Source organism: Salvelinus namaycush, chromosome 11 (assembly GCF_016432855.1).
Source record: "Salvelinus namaycush isolate Seneca chromosome 11, SaNama_1.0, whole genome shotgun sequence".
NCBI lineage: Eukaryota > Metazoa > Chordata > Actinopteri > Salmoniformes > Salmonidae > Salvelinus > Salvelinus namaycush.
In genome coordinates, this window is record NC_052317.1 from 91,169 (window position 1) to 109,423 (window position 18,255).

Below are 18,255 nucleotides of genomic sequence, written 5' to 3' on the forward strand. Positions count from 1 at the left end.
GAGCAATATGGTTACAATTTAAAAGGCCCACTTACTGACACTTCACTTTTTGAGTCAAGATGCAGTTATTCTTTTGAATGGTAAATTGCTAGCGTTTTGGCCAGGGGATATACGTCTTATCTAACACATTCTGATTGTCCAGATGCACAGCGAGCCCTGTCACTCTTGGAGGAATATCGCACTAAACTTAACCACACTGAGGACTGGCAACTGAGACTCTCCATCCAGAGGGTCATCGACATCTTCCAGAGTAACCTTTTCCAGGCACTCATAGGTAAGTGTACAGATGTAATTCTCACCCTTATTCATCTTGCTTTTGAGATATTGGGTAGTCTATTGTTAACCTTGTGTTTATCATGTCTAATGTTGAAGGCCTAATGGGCTATTCCATGCCAGCAGGAGCAGATTTTTTTTTTTGTATTGCAGATTGTTCTGGCAATTCTCACATAGAAACTTGATTGGGAGAAAGGATTTTTAAAAATGCAATTCTGGTCTTAATTTTGACAGTTAGTTGCAAAAGTAATGTTTTTGTCTTTTAGTAGTACATCTAGCTCTTTTTGCCCGTAGCGGTTAAACTCTACCATTGAAATTGTGATGTAGAGGCACCGTGCCGCTACGTCATCTCAAGGGAGGGGTTCGGTATGAAATAACACCCTTCTAAATGTGCTGTGTGGTACCACCTCAAGGCGTACTTTAAAAGCAGGTGACTGCGTGCCTTATTTGACAATGGTCTTGGTAAGTGGAATGTGCCAATATATTTTGCACGATACTTTCTTGACAAGACTACTGACGTTACACAAAATTCAAAGTAACATGCTGACCTCACCGCTTGAGTTACATAATACATGTACACATAGACTACTTTTCAAAAGTTTGGGGTCACTTCGAAATGTCCTTGTTTTTGAAAGAATCACTTTTTTTTTGTCCATTAAAATAACATCATTGATCAGAAATACAGTGTAGACATTGTTAATGTTGTAAATGACTATTGTAGCTGGAAACGGCAGATTGTTTTTGTTTAATGGAATATCTACGTAGCCGTACAGAGGCCCATTATCAGCAACCATCACTCCTATGTTCCAATGGCAGGTTGTGTTAGCTAATCCAAGATTATCATTTTAAAAGGCAAATTGGTCATTCGAAAACACTTTTGCAATTATGTTAGCACAGTGGAAAACTGTTGTGCGGATTAAAAAAGCAATACAACTGACATTTAGACTAGTTGAGTATCTGGAGCATCAACATTTGTGAGTTCAATTACAGGCTCAAAATGGCAAGAAACAAAGAACTTTCTTCTGAAACTCGTCAATCTATTCTTGTTCTGAGAAATGAAGGCTATTCCATGAGAGAAATTGCCAAGAAACTGAAGATCTCGTACAACGCTGTGTACTACTCCCTTCACAGAAAGGGTGGGAGGCCCCGGTGCACAACTGAGCAAGAGGACAAGTACATTAGTGTTTAGTTTGAGAAACAGACGCCTCTCAAGTCCTCAACTGGCAGCTTCATTAAATAGTACCCGCAAAACACCAGTCTCAACGTCAACAGTGAAGAGGCGACTCCCGTTGACCCACAACTTCTCACATTAATGCTTTTTTTATTTTTGTATATTTTTTGTTGTTGGTCGAAGGCTAAAATTGGATTTGAGAGTTACACTTTAATGACCTATGTCAATTTCTATGTATAAAATGGGTCATATCATTAAAAGTACCAGAGAACCGACTGGAAATGTGATGTTTGAAGAGTATATAATGTACGTCTTGAAATTCAGTCAAAGGTTAGTTTTGAGATTCATATTTTTAATATTGAATAAATTAATGATTTTTATTTTCTTCAGATGTTAGAGCACACTATATGGAATATAATGACATCAAGATGTTGACTGTCATGTACGGATCATAAGGTGTAACAGGAGGCAGGTATAGGTCTAAAATGGGTCTAAAATGGACACTTTCATCATGATATTCTCAAATGGTTTGTGATATAAATGTAAAAAGCATGTCAAACATCCATCCTCCCAATGTTAGAATTGCCAGAATAGTCTGAGTTAACACAAATATTTTCTGCTCCCATGCCAGTCAACCATCAAGCGCTATGATGAAACTGGCTCTCATGAGAACCACCATAGAAAAGGAAGACCCAGAGTTACCTCAGCTGCAGAGGATAAGTTCTGAGGCCGGTAACTAATGAAATTTCAGCCCAAATAAATGCTTTGGAGTTCAAGTAACAGCCACGTCTCAACATCAACTGTTCAGAGGAGACTGCGTGACTCATGCCTTCATGGTCAAATTGCTGCAAAGAAACCACAACTAAAGGACACCAATAATAAGAGACTTGCTAGGGCCAAGAAACACAAGCACGGATGATCTCCGCATGTGTGGTTCCCACCGTGAAGCATGGAGGATTGCTGATGACACTGTTAGTGATTTATTTAGAATTCGAGGCACACTTTTTTTGTTTGTTACTTTTACCCCTTTTTCTCCACAATTTTGTGGTATCCAATTCGTAGTTAGTCATGTCTCATCGCTGCAACTCCCGTACGGACTCGGGAGAGGCGAAGGTCAAGAGCCATGCGTCCTCCAAAACACAACCCAATCAAGCCGCACTGCTTCTTGACACAATGCCCGCTTAACCCAGAAGCCAGCCACACCAATGTGTCGGAGGAAACACCATACACTTGGCGACCGTGTCAGCGTGCATGCGCCCAGCCTACCACAGGAGTCGCTAGAGCGCGGTGGGACAAGGACATCCCTGCTCAAACCAGGATCTCTAGTGGCACAGCTAGCAACTGCAATGCAGTGATTAAAGCACACTTAACCAGCATGGCTACCACAGCATACTGCAGCGATACGCCATTCCATCTGGTTTGCGCTTAGTGGGATTGTCATTTGTTTTTCAACAGTACAATGACCCATATCACCTCCAGGCTGTGTAAGGGCTATTTGACCAAGAAGGAGAGTGATGGAGTGCTGCATCAGATGACCTGGCCTCCACAATTACCTGACCTCAACCCAATTGGGATGATTTGGGATGAGTTGGAATGCTGAAAAGCAGCCAACAAGTGCTCAGCATATGTGAGAACTCCTTCAAGAATGGTTGAGAGAATGCCAGGAGTGTGCAAAGCTGTCAAGGCAAATTGTCTAAAATACAAATATATTTTGATTTAACACTTTTGGTTACTACATGTTTCCATAAGTTTTTGATGTCTTCACTATTATTCTACAATGTAGAAAATAGTAAAAATGTGACCGACCGGCACAAATTGGTCTTATGTTGCAAAATTGGATTTTTATTAGATTTTTAATATTGGTTAAAAGTAGACTTGGCTACCAGTTGAGGAACAATGGAAAGTAATTTTGCTTTGAAACTTGTAAACTCACTTTTGAGAAAATGCCTTTTGGTACTACTTTTGGAGATCCCTTTGTCTACACCCATTCAGCATTGTTCACACCCTCTTAAGCCCCACCCATCCGATTTAAGTTTGCTTTGAGCGTTCTAACTTGCTAGCTACTTCCAGACATCTATGTGAGGAAGAACAGCACACTGAACATTACTCGCCCTTGCAGAGCTGGTTAGGTTGTTTTCATGTTATCCAGTGCGTTGGTGACTAACTGTGCTGCTGGCAACAATTTAATTACACATTTTTGCCAACGTTTACTGACACAGGCCATTCAACGGGTGTTCGTAAATTCATCAGTTATTCTGTGCTCTGACACACTCAGACAAGTCTGAGTGTAACTCGCTAGCTAGACAATGAACCATTATCCCAACTCATGACGTTACTACCCTCCATGAATCTGCAGGTAGCTAACCAACCAGGTTCAATGTTAGCTAGCTATAACTAGTCAAGTAAATATGTCAGATTCAAAGAATATGATCATACACATAACGTTAGCAAGCGAGCCAGCCAGCTAACGTTAGCTAGCTAACAGTACAATTCAACTTGAAATGATACCGCTTTCTGTCAAAATTAGAAATGTGTAATATCTAAGAATTTAGCTAGCTAGACTATCTTACCCGCGTATACATCATGGTTGGACGAGTCTCCTGTCGGGTGCCATGGTTGCCTTTAGTTTGAAGATGTAACCCGGAGACAGTGGAGAGCATACACAGAGCCCTGAACTCAACCCCATAGAACACCTTTGGGATTAATTTAAAGCTAGATGCGTTATTGTTAGCTAGCTAACAATACACTTTAACCTGACATTAGGTTTATGCAGTTTTACTACGCGTTACAAGATTACCTAGACAATACTGACCAGCTCAAATGGACAGAAGTGTGCTATATGGCCAATCCAAACATCTCTCGGCGTGTCCAGCCCACTCATTATCTTAGCCAATCATGGCTAGCGGGAAGGTTGCTGTATTTTACTGTCTAAACTAACTAGGCTCGTAATTGAACAATGTATTTGTATTTACAGATGACATACATGTTTGTTATTAAGCCACATTTAAAGTTCACATGTTTGAGAAGGCATTTCTGCCCAAAATGCATTTTGATAAAAAGTTTATTTTCAAATGGCTCTACTGTGAAGTAGTAGCTCCGAACATACGCCTAGTTTCCTGAAAGGGTCACAAATAATAACCCTTGAATGAGTAGGTGTCAACTTTCAGCTGGTACTGTATATCTCTTCAGCAAGATTTGATTCCAAACACTGTTGTGATACATTTTAGTGTTCTAAGGCAGTGGGGCTAGGGCGCGAAGATTTGGCATATTTAGCATAGTATTATTATTATTTTTTTTCAATTGTCCGGGTTTTCAACTTACTCTTGAAAGTTGTAATAGTAGAATGCACAAGGTGCAGTTTCGAAATTGGGTAGTGCATCAGTTTTCCTCTTGCCACGTCAGTCATTGTCTGTAGAACCCAGAGGACAGGATTGTGTTGAAGCACAGATCGGGGGAAGGGTACCAAAAATATCTGCTGAATTGAAGGTCCCCAAGAACACAGTGGCCTCCATAATTCTTACATGGAAGTAGCTTGGAACCACCAAGTCTCTTCCTAGAGCTGGCCACTCGGCCAAACTGCAATCGGGGGAGAAGGGCCTTGGTCAGGGAGGTGACCAAGAACCCGATGGTCACTCTGACAGAGTTCCAGAGTTCCTCTGTGGAGATGGGAGAACCTTCCTGAAGGACAACCATCTGTGCAGCACTCCACCAATCAGTGGCCAGACGGAGAACACTCAGTAAAAGGCACATGACAGCCCGCTTGGAGTTTGCTGAAAGGCCATGAGAAACGAGATTCTCTGGTGTAATGAAACCGAGATTGAACTCTTTGGCCTGAATGCCAAGCATCACGTCTGGAGGAAAACTGGCACCATCCCTACGGTGAAGTGTAGTGGCAGCATCATGTGTGGATGTTTTTCAGTGGCAGGGAGACTAGTCAGGATCGTGGGAAAGATGAACAGAGCAAAGTACAGAGATCCTTGACGAAAACCTGCTCCAGAGTGCTCAGGACCTCCGACTGGGGCGAAGGTTTATCTTCCAACAGGACAATGACCCTAAGCACACAGCCAAGACATCGCAAGAGTGGCTTTGGGGCAATTCTCTAAATGTCCTTGAGTGGCCAGGACTTAGCCCGGACTTGAACGCGATCTCTGGAGAGACCTGAAAATAGCTGTGCAGCGACGCTCCCCATCCAACTGACAGTTTGAGAGGATCTGCAGAGAAGAATGGGAGAAAGTATCCAAAAATATGTGCGCCACGCTTATAGCGTAATACCTAAGACTTAAGGCTACTGCCAAAAGGTGATTCAACAATGTACTGAGTAAAGGGTTTGAGTACTTATGTAAATGTGATGTTTTTTTTGTATTTTGTATTTAATTTTTAATGTCAACTTTTTGCTTGGTCATTATGGGCTTTTGTGTGTAGATTGAGTAAAAAAAACAATTGAATCCATTTTAGAATACGGCTGTATTGTAACAAAGTGGAAGAAGTCAAGGGGTCTGAATACTCCAAATGCATTGTGTACACACACACACCTATTCCTTTTCATTTCAGCATTAGCTTCCCTCATACGCATGCATGCACACTGACACTCCACCATTTCTGAATGTTGCTTATGAAAAATAGATTGGTGCCACAGTTTGCAATCTACCCCCCCCCCATCCAAGATATGTATGCAGAGGGACAGACAAAATGTAATCCGTCTGTTGACATGGTGATTACCCCAAATCCTAATCCCCCTGCTGCTGATTTACTGCATTTTCACTGGATGACAGAGGGTAGACCAAGAACAGAAAGAGTGGATTGCTGAGAGGAGAAAGAGGGTCAAGAATAGACAAAAGCAGAGAAATAGTCAACTAAGACTGCAGCCTTGGTGCCCAGTGTTTTCCATTAATTTGAACTAAAGGTCTCCCTTTAGGATTGGCTTGTAGCCTAGTTAACATCCACTGATTTAGACATAGGCCTACTTTGACTCTCACATACAATCTCCATAATGTGTGATGGTAATAAGCATTTAACAATCAGTACAACTGGTTTGGCAGTTGACATTGTTCTGCATATGGCCTGCTGTGAATCATGCCCCATAACCCTTTATGAATGCCTTACTTTTTTGCATTCAAGCTGAAGTTATACATGGTAATGTACAGCGTAACTAGGTTAGTTGAGCTGAGAACCACTTGCACAACGAGTGACTTTAATAGGCTGTAATCTGTCTCCTAGGACTCTTAAGGGCTCAATTTCATAACATCAAGAGTCTTAATGGGTGCAGTCTTTTTTTTAAATTATTGGATAATGTAACAGTAACTTTCTGTGGCATACAGCCTTCAAAAGTAGATCTGATTAGGCTGTTCTTACCTCTTTTGATATGGATGGCAGTAACTGCGTGTTTATTAAAAGCTCCTGCCTAAGATAAAATCTAACAGGCTTGTACTGTGAAACGACTTACTATCTTCCACAATGGTCTCATTTTTATTGACTATCAATACAGTACTTTGTTTAAGGTCGGTCTTTAACTATAGTCTTGTCCCCAGAGGGTTGAACAGCAAACAAGACAGAAACCTGGGAAACCAGCAGCACGAGACCAGCACATGAGCATTTGTTTTCACTGGCTTGATAGCTGTCATGCAGTGACTGGTGGTTGAAGGGGCCTTGTTTGACAGAAAAAAAAGTATTTTTAGTGTATTCGTTTGATCAACTCATGTCGGTGAAGTAGCTTAATCTTTCTCGTCAAGCTTGATCACAAAGTAGCCTGTAATTTAGACCTATTGTACCATAGATTAATATTTTACTTAAGTAGTTTTAGCTAATTGATATTCTTAGTACCACTTTTTTCCCCATACATTCACTCCTTGTTTGGTGCTAGCAAGCGGTTGGACATTACACAGACACATAGTTACTAAAAATCCCATAGTTTTGGTCAAGGTGATCTTTGTATGTTCCCCCAATGCTTGAACATGGCACCCAGTTTCCGTTTGGCTCACTTACTCGCAGGGCGGCAAACGATGAAGGAACCAATTTTTTTCCATTACCCACTGTACAATTTAATTCCCCCACTCTCCCTCCAGTCTGACTCAGTTTTACCCCTTTCGCCTCGTTATCCTTATCACCCCTGTCAACAACTACCTCTTCCCCATGTCCAACTGGAGCCTCATCCAGTCAGTGCCTATGACCTGCAGTAGCTTCCATCTGTTTCAGCAGAGGTGTTTCTGAAGCCGCCCTCTAAATCCCAACAGATGAACCCATAAAAGTAATTAAAAGTTAATCACAAAATTTCTTCTGGTTCGGTTATGTACAGTTGGTAGGTAAAGATTACAAAGGCAATACATTAGCTCCAAATTCTCATTTGTTATTTCCCTGTCTGTAATCCAAAACTGTCCCATGTCTCTTTTGTTAAAGGCCCAATGCAGCAGTTTTTATACAGTACCGGTCAAAAGTTTGGATACCTACTCATTAAAGGGTTTTTATTTATTTGTGCTATTTTCTACATTGTAGAATAATATTGAAGACCTCAACTATGAAATAACACACATGGAATCATGTAACCAAAAAAGTGTTTAACAAATCTAAATATTTTCTATTTGAGATTCTTCAAAGTAGCCACCCTTTGCCTTGACAGCTTTGGACACTCCTGGCATTCTCTCAACGAGCTTCGCCTGGAATGCTTTTCCAACTGTCTTGAAGGAGTTCCCACTTATGCTGAGCACTTGTTGGCTGATTGTCCTTCACTCTGCAGTCCAACTCATCCCAAACCATCTCAATTGGGTTGAGGTCGGGTGATTGTGGAGGCCAGGCCATCTGATGCAGCACTCTCCCTCTTGGTAAAATAGCCCTTACACAGCCTGGAGGTGTGTTGGGTCATTGTCCTGTTGAAAAACAAATGGTTGTCCCACTAAGCGTAAACCAGATGGGATGGCGTATCGCTGCAGAATGCTGTAGTAGCCATGCTGGTTAAGTGTGCCTTGAATTCTAAATAAATCACTGACAGTGCCACCAGCAAAGCACCCCCACACAATCATACCACCTCTATGCTTCACTGTAGGAACCACACATTCGGATATCATCCGGGTATCATGCGTCTCACAAAGACACGGCAATTGGAACCAAAAATCTAAACTCATCAGACCAAAAGGCAGATTTCCACCGTTCTAATGACCATTGCTCGTGTTTCTTGGACCAAGCAAGTCTCTTCTTATTGGTCTCCTTTAGAAGTGGATTCTTTGCAGCAATTTGACCACGAAGGCCTGATTCACGCAGTCTCCTCTGCACTTGTTGGCTGATTGTCCTTCACTCTGCAGTCCAACTCATCCCAAACCATCTCAATTGGGTTGAGGTCGGGTGATTGTGGAGGCCAGGCCATCTGATGCAGCACTCTCCCTCTTGGTAAAATAGCCCTTACACAGCCTGGAGGTGTGTTGGGTCATTGTCCTGTTGAAAAACAAATGGTTGTCCCACTAAGCGTAAACCAGATGGGATGGCGTATCGCTGCAGAATGCTGTAGTAGCCATGCTGGTTAAGTGTGCCTTGAATTCTAAATAAATCACTGACAGTGCCACCAGCAAAGCACCCCCACACAATCATACCACCTCTATGCTTCACTGTAGGAACCACACATTCGGATATCATCCGGGTATCATGCGTCTCACAAAGACACGGCAATTGGAACCAAAAATCTAAACTCATCAGACCAAAAGGCAGATTTCCACCGTTCTAATGACCATTGCTCGTGTTTCTTGGACCAAGCAAGTCTCTTCTTATTGGTCTCCTTTAGAAGTGGATTCTTTGCAGCAATTTGACCACGAAGGCCTGATTCACGCAGTCTCCTCTGAACTGTTGATGTGTCTGTTACTTGAACTCTGTGAAACATTTTATTTGGGCTGCAATTTCTGAGGCTGGTAACTCTCTGTTGCAGAGGATAAGTTCATTAGAGGTAACTCTGGGTCTTCCTTTCCCGTGTTGGTCCTCATGAGAGCCAGTTTCATCATAGCGCTTGGTTTTTGCTACTGCACTTGAAGAAACTTTCAAAGTTCTTGACATTTTCCGGATTGACTGACCTTCATGTCTTAAGGTAATGATGGACTGTTGTTTCTTTTTGCTTATTTTAGCTGTTCTTGCCATAATATGGACTTGGGCTGCAGTCCAAACACTTAAGACAGACCCTATCCCCTCAGCCCTCAAATTAAGTGGACATTTCTGATGGCGAGGGAGGGAGGAAGGAAGGAAAGATTTTTAAACGGACCTCACCCACCCACCGACTAAAAACGAGGGCTGAGGGGCGTAAGTTGCAAACCTCCCTTGCTTGCAACGTAAGCCCCTCAGGCCTCATTTTTAGTCGAGTTTGCGAGTGTACAATTATGTTCACTCCTGGGCCTGAAACTCCCCATAATTCAATTTGCGAAAATTATACGTCCGCTAAGAAAAGTCAGGCAAAACTTAAAAACATTAACGGAGAAGTCAACATGTGAGTAAAAACAAATGTAAAAAAGGTTAGAAATTGTGCTATTAATGCACATGACAGCACAAACATGTCTCGTAAATGTTTTTGTTTGGTTATCTTTTGGAAATTGTAGAAATAAAATATTTTCCTTCTTCTGAAGTTCCAGCTAGGCAGGCTATCGTCAGTTACCGGTGGCTGAAAACACAATCATCGCGTGATGAACTAGTGACGAATTTCCAGCCAAGGGTGGTCCATTTAAAAAATCATTCCTTCCTCCCTCGCCGCTTGCCCTGCAAGTGTATACTCATCAGACGTCATCAGAAGTGTCCACTTAATTTGAGGGCTTAGCGGATAGGGTGTGTCTTAAGTGTTTGGACTGCTGCCTTGGTCTTTTACCAGATAGGGCTACCTTCTGTATACCACCCCTACCTTGTCATAACATAACTGATTGGCTCAAACGCATTAACAAGGAAATTCCACAAATTAACTTTTAACAATGGACAACTGTTAATTGAAATACATTCCAGGTGACTACCTCATGAAGCTGGATGTGAGAATGGCAAGTGTGCAAAGCTGTCATCAATTTAAAGGGTGGCTACTTTGAACAATCTAAAATATATTTTAATCAGGTAGTAACACTTTTCGTTACTACCTGATTACCTATGTTATTTCATCGTTTTGATGTCTTCACTATTATTCTACAATGTAGAAAATAATACTAAAAGAAAAACCCTTGAATGAGTAGGTGTGTCCAAACTTTTGACTGGTACTCTATATCAAATCATTTTTGGCTAACAATTCAGTCTTACTGTAATAGTTTTCCATACATTTTTTAAAAATTAAGCTAAACTTTTTCTCAAGCAAGAATTTTGCTCTAAGTTATCCTTTTTAGATTAAACTATACTAAATATAATCATGTCCCCAAATAACTGATTTAAACACTATTTTGCAAAGGTCTACAGTAGCCTCAACAGCACTTTGTAGGGTAGCACCATGGTGCAGCCAGAGGACAGCTAGCTTCCATCCTCCTCTGGGTACATTAACTTATACACAATCTAGGAGGCTCACGGTTCTCTCCCCCTTCCATAGACTTACACAGTAATTATGACAACTTCTGGAGGACGTCCTCCAGCCTATCGGAGCTCTTGCTGCATGAACTGACATGTTATCAACTAATTAATCTAGTACTGAAAGTATTAGCTACAGCTAGCTAGCGCTGCAGTTTATAAAATGTAGTGAGTAGTTGACTCAAAGAGAGTGAAAGACGGTAGTTGAACATGAATTTCTTCCAAAGTGAAGGAGAAGCAAGAGAAATGGTCATTTTTTCCAGTTTCACTTAGTTAGCAAATTCAGCTGGCTAATTTAGCCTACTGAAACACCCTGTTCAGAGGGATGCTATGTTAGCTAGCTGGCTATGCCGTTCCAAGACAAAACTGGAACTCTTCCAAGTCAAGGTAAGCTTTGGGTTTTACTAATTTATTGCCACCGGGGCCCACCGGTGTAACTGCTTACACTAACATTACTGCATGATTGTAACAGATTTACTAACGCGGTAGTTTCTTTTAGCTATGCTGACTGACGTTACTTTAGCTAATATGGTGACAATGTAGGGGGTGTATTCATTCCACTGATTCTGTTAAAATGTTTCTCAAATGGATCAAAATGGGGATTAACATACCTGAATTTATCCAAAATAAATTATTGTTTGCAACTGTTGGACTAATGATTACACCCTATATCAGCTAGATGCAGGGAAGAGTGTGCAAGGCTGTATGGAATGTCTGTCGCCTCAAATTAGTCTCTCGAACTGCGAGTGCCTACGTTATAAACTTTCATTCATAGGCTAGGTTGTTGCAACCTCACGATGGGTATAGGGAAGATTTTAGTATCATGTAGTAGCTTAAACCTGTCGCTGTTACATTGATCTGGGTGAATGGAATATGAATGAGTCATCCAATATGCTGTAATAGAAATAAGACCATGCTCATGAAATAAAAAAAAATCATACTCCCTCATCTTAAACAGCACTGCCCGCTACTGAGGTCTACATAATATTCACTGTTTATAGAAGTTTTTTGGGACATAACTAGTTAGCATGGTATTGATGAATGTTAAGACATTTAGGATCTACACTTCATGAACAAAAGTATGTGGACACGTGCTTGTTGAACATCTTATTCCAAAATCATGTGCACACTTCAGGGAAGGCTTTCCACTAGATGTTGGAACATTTCTGCAGTGACTTGCTGCCATTCAGCAACGAGCATTAGCGGTTTCGGGATGTCTCATGGTCTGACGAACACCGTTCTAGCTCTGCCACTTTTCACCGCAGATGCGGAAGTGGCACATCGGCGGATGCTGTGGACTGAGACGAAGACAATGCATATCTCTAGTTTAGATTTGTGGATTTTTATGGGGATTTTTGTTATGGTAATTTGATTTCTGTTGATGTGGACATCTACTCTTGGGGATGTGTGACTGTGACATAGAAGTCCGTCACTGGCCGTGGGCAGCATATGGTACTTTAACGCACGCACACATTCATCACTCCTCCCCGCTCCATTATCAGATAAGTTAACAATATGGGTCGACACACAAGTTAACTTTTCTATCTTAGTACATATCTTAGTACATAAAGAAATAAACAGACAAGTGTTCATATTTAATATAAGCAATATTTATTATACTTATCGATGTTATGGATGAGTGCGTTTGTTTGTTTTGTTCCTCTCTCTCTCCATCTCTGTAGCTTCCGGGTATGCTGGATAAGGACCCGAGCTAAGGGAATGGGCTGACTTTGTAGTGCCTGTCCCGAATGGCTCATTAATTTAAATGGGCATATTGAAAGACACTGTCAGTAGTGATGACATTTTGTAAATGTTATATTGTGATATTGTTTCATAAACGTGTTGCAATGTATATACTTTAGTATGTTTATTTAAATTGAAAATGTAGGTTTGTATAGGTAATTGCTCAATTAATTAGGGTTAATTGTTCTGAGGGGAGGGGTTAGCCCTACAAAAGGAGCCTCTCTTTCAGTTCATGGAGAGGCATTTTGGATTGAGCTGTGGATGGGGCAGCATTGTTTTTAGCTGTCCCATAAGGTATACGTTTGATGGCAGTACGGTTGTTTTTGTTCCGGAATCACTATGTAAATAAACACCCTTGCACAGAATAACTTTTTGCGGCTCCGCCATCTTTTTATTTTGATAGAGGTTAGGTTTTCCAGTTTAGCCTTCTGGCCTACTCTACGTGACAATCATCAATTGTCAAATAATATAACCATTTAGTATAGGCATTAGCTCTGGAAAACCCTTTACCAAAACAAAAGCCCATGTTCGTTGTTGACAAAGATTAACGTCCTGTTTCATTGAATTGGCAATCTGTGACCTAGACTGCACCCCTTGGAACTGGTCAGTGGTATATTTGTGGTCTGTCTGATACAGTTTGGAAGTCATAACCCTGTCTGATATGGCACAGATTTAGCCTACTCTGGAGATCAGATTATGACATGGAATTATTGGAGCTACTCCATTTGGTCTGTATACTACCCATCGTTCACATTCAGCTGTAACCATATCCCCTAGAAAGAACAAGAGGTCAGCCATTTACCAATATAAAAAAAGCTTGGGGAGATTTGATTAGATTTGAAGGCCCAGTGGAGTTTTGTCATCCTAGTTATGAATATCATTTTGAATTGAGATTGAAGTGGTGATCTGAGTACATCTGTGGTCGGCTGTTTTTCAAAGACAAAGAAAGCACAGTTATTTGGGATTTTCCCGTTCTCTTTAAGCCCCCTTCAAATTGTGCACCTGAGAATGTTTGTTTATAAGAAGTGTGACCATTGGTGGACGTATGTGGAACACCATTAAGTTGGGGCGGCAGGTAGCCTAGTGGTTGGGCCAGTAACCAAAAGGTTCCTGGATCGAATCCTCGAGCTGACAAGGTAAAAATCTGTCGTTCTGTCCCTGAACAAGGCAGTTAACCCACTGTTCCCCAGTAGGTCGTCATTGTAGATAAGTGTAGTTAAAAAAATATATACATTTTTTGGGGGGTTGTGCAGTTTACAGATTTTCATAGTCATTTCGTCCTCTCATCCTGGCCAGGTGGACTGGGGACAGCAAGGAGTCATCATGCCAGGTCGTCCTGAGGCATGGTCCTAGGGCTCAGGTCCTCCGAGAGAGAATTAGAGGGAGTAAACTTAAATTCACACCGGACAGCGGATAAGACAGGAGAAGTACTCCAGATATAACACACTGACCCTAGCCCCCCGAGACACAAACTACTGCAGCATAAATACTGGAGGCTGAGACAGGAGGGGTCAGGAGACACTGTGGCCCCATCCTGTTTGGCCCTGTCCGGGGGTATCATCGGAAGGATATAACCCCACCCACTTTGCCAAAGCACAGCCCCCACACCACTAGAGGGATATCTTCAACCACCAACTTACCATCCTGAGACAAGGCCGAGTATAGCCCACTAAGATCTCCGCCACGGCACAACCCAAGGCCGGGGCGCCAACCCATCACGTCAGTGACTCACCCCTCCTAGGGACGGCATGAAAGAGCACCAGTAAGCCAGTGACTCAGCCCCTGTAATAGTGTTAGAGGCAGAGAATCCCAGTGGAGAGAGGGCAGGCAGAGACAGCAAGGGCGGTTCGTTGCTCCAGAGCCTTTCCGTTCACCTTCACACTCCTGGGCCAGACTACACTCAATCATATGACCCACTGAAGAGATGAGTCTTCAGTAAAGACTTAAAAGTTGAGACCGAGTCTGCGTCTCTCACATGGGTAGGCAGACCATTCCATAAAAATGGAGATCTATAGGAGAAAGCCCTGCCTCCAGCTGTTTGCTTAGAAATTCTAGGGACAATTAGGAGGCCTGTGTCTTGTGACCGTAGCGTACGTGTAGGTATGTACGGCAGGACCAAATCGGAAAGATAGGTAGGAGCAAGCCCATGTAATGCTTTATAGGTTAGCAGTAAAACCTTGAAATCAGCCCTTGCCTTAACAGGAAGCCAGTGTAGAGAGGCTAGCACTGGAGTAATATGATCAAATTTTTTGGTTGTAGTCAGGATTCTAGCAGCCGTATTTAGCACTAACTGAGGTTTATTTAGGTGGTATTTTCTGTATACCAGGGAGCTAGTTTCTTATGACAAATGTTTTTAGGGGTGCAACTGCATCTAGGGTATTGCGCAAGGTTAAATTGAGTTCCTCAGGTGGTTAACTGATTTTTGTCCTCTGACGTCCTTGGGTAGGCAGAGGGAGTCTGGAAGGGCATCAAGGAATCTTTGTGTTGTCTGAGAATTTGGGGTCTGAGCAGATTTATTTGTTGCGATTGCAAACGTAATAAAATGGTTGTCCGATAGTCCAGGATTATGAGGAAAAACATTAAGATCTACAACATTTATTCCATGGGACAAAACTAGGTCCAGACTGTGACAGTCAGTAAGTCCAGAGACATGTTGGACAAAACCCGAGTCGATGATGGCTCCGAAAGCCTTTTGGAGTGGGTCTGTGGACTTTTCCATGTGAATATTAAAATCACCAAAATTTAGAATATTATCTGCTATGACTACAAGGTCCGATAGGAATTCAGGGACCTCAGTGAGGAACGCTGTATATGGCACAGAAGGCCTGTAAACAGTAGCAATCAGTTTTATGTAGTAGCATTTGAAATAGTTTTTTTTTTAAACTTTGGATTAAAGTAGACTCGGAGATAGAAAATTGTATATCATACAATTGAGGAACAATGGGAAAGGAATTCTGCTTTGAAAGTTGATGAACTTGTAAACTCACTTTTGAGGAAATGGCCTTTGAATGTTTTGATACTACTGGAGATCCTTCCTTTGTCTACACCCATTCAGCATCGTTCACACTCTCTTAAGCTTTAGCCCCCCCCACCCATCTCTTTAAGGGTTGATCTGAAAGCACTAACAGCAGTCAAGCACCCAAGCTAACTTGCTAGCTACTTCCAGACAAGTTTTAGAAACTTCAGAGTGTTTTCTATCCAATATTAATAATAATATGCATATATTAGTAACTGGGACTGAGGAGCAGGCCATTTACTTTGGGCACCTTTCATCCAAGCTACTCAATACTGCCCCTGCAGCCATAAGAAGTTAAGGGTTAAGGGCATTTCACATTTAAGGTCTACACCTGTTGTATTCAGCACATGTGACAAATCAAATTCTCCCTCTCATTTGTGTCTGGAAGAAGCTAGCAAGCTAGCCAATGTTAGCTTGGGTGCTTGACTGCCGTTGTGAGTAGAGGTTCGACCGATTAATCGGAATGGCCGATTAATTAGGGCCGATTTTAAAGTTTTCATAACAATCGGAAATCGGTAATAAAAATTACACCTTTATTTAATCTTTATTTAACTAGGCAAGTCAGTTAACTTCTTATGGCTGCAGGGGCAATGAGTAGCTTGGATGAGAGGTGCCCATAGTAAACTGCCTGCTCTTCAGTCCCAGTTGCTAATATATGCATATTATTATTCGTATTGGATAGAAAACACTCTGAAGTTTCTAAAACTGTTTGAATGATGTCTGTGAGTATAACAGAACTCAAAAACCTGAAGTTCCACTTCCTGTTTGAATTTTTTCTGAGGTGGCAGATTTTCAACCAAGCTCTCATTGTAATTACAGCGAGATATTGATGAGTTTTCACTTCCTACTGCTTCCACTACATGTCAATAGAACTTTGTCTGATGACTCTAATGTGAAGGGGGGCCGAAGGAGACAGGGATTAGTCAGGTCTGCCACGAGCTGACCATGCTTTCACATGCGCGTTCACATGAGGAGGACCTCCGTTCCACCGCTCTTCTGAAGTCAATTTAATTCTCCGGTTGGAACATTATTCAAGATTTATGTTAACAACATTCTAAAGATTGATTCAGTACATCGTTTGACATGTTTCTACTGACGGTTACGGAACTTTTGGACATTTCGTCACATTTTAGTGAACGCGCTTTGTGACTTTGGAATTGTTTACCAAACGCGCTAACCAAAGTAGCTAATTGGACATAAATAACGGACATTATCGAACAAATCAAGCATTTATTGTGGACCTGGGATTCCTGGGAGTGCATTCTGATGATCATCAAAGGTAAGGGAATATTAATCATGTAATTTCTGGTTTCTGTTGACTCCAACATGGCGGCTAATTTGACTCTTGTTCTGAGCTCCGTCTCAGATTATTGCATGTTTGGCTTTTTCCGTAAAGTTTTTTAAAATCTGACACAGCGGTTGCATTAACCTCTTGAGCCTATGGGGGGTGCTATTTCGATCTTGGAAAAATTGGTCTCCAAATTAAACTGCCTCGTACTCAATTCTTGCTCGTACAATATGCATATTATTATTACTATTGGATAGAAAACAATCTCTAGTTTCTAAAACCGTTTGAATTATGTCTGTGGGTGAACCAGAACTCTTTCTGCAGCGAAATCCATGACAGGAACTGCGAAGGTCTGACAACGAGGCTCTGTTCTCAGATCAGTTTAAAGCTCTGTATGTATCCTATTGGTCGACATGAACTGCACCCGCCTTCCCCTGGATGTCAGTAACCAATGAGAAGTGGAATGGAGTTTCTACGTAGTTCTCAGAGTTTATAAAAGGCCAAGGAACGAGGGGAGCTCTCTTTTCGACGTTCGTCATTGCGCAAAGCAGGACCTCAGGATGGCATTTTGAAACGCTCAGTTATCGACCTTAGATATATCCGTCTAATTTAATTCGATATAGGTGTTAGAAACATCATAACGAAGTTATTTTAAACCGAGTTATATCAGTTTATGCAAGTATATTGCTATTTTCGGAATTTCCTCAGTATTGCGTTTTGAGGATTTGGGCATGTTGTGGCCACATAGCTATTCTTAGCTGCTAATTCCGAAGTTGAAGACGACGTTTTACAACCAAGCAACGATTCTTTTGGACAAAGGACCACTTGCACAAGATTCTGATGGAAGCTCGTCCAAAAGTAAGAGCTATTTATGATGTTATTCCGTATTTATGTGGAAAAATGTAAACGGATTTGTCCGCCATTATTGCGGCACTAGTCTGGCTGTAACGCACACTGTATGTCTAGTAACGTTAATTTTAAAAATCTAACTCAGCGGTTGCATTAATAACTAATGCATCTTTCATTTGATGCCCAACCTGTATTTTTTAGTCAAGTTTACGATTATTTATTGATTAGATTAGGTGCCTTTCCAAGATGGCGCCGGCCAGAATGCATGACCTGTTGCCACTGATCACATTGTATAACCACGATTTGTGCTGCTAAATATGCACATTTTCGAACAAAACCTATATGCGTTGTGTAATATGATGTTACAGGACTGTCATCTGAAGAATTCTGAGAAGGTTAGTGAAAAATTAATTTATT

General features: G+C 41.5%; 1 protein-coding gene across 7 annotated transcripts in view; it reads left to right on the plus strand.

The window, feature by feature from the left end:
* LOC120055693 (disks large homolog 1-like) overlaps positions 1-18,255 on the plus strand; it is a 234,941-nt gene that overhangs the window by 1,238 nt on the left and 215,448 nt on the right. For all 7 annotated transcript variants that reach the window (XM_039003593.1, XM_039003595.1, XM_039003592.1 and 4 more), the window contains one exon: positions 143-274. In XM_039003593.1, the coding sequence (XP_038859521.1) occupies positions 143-274 (132 nt within the window). The remainder of the gene's footprint in view (positions 1-142; positions 275-18,255) is intronic.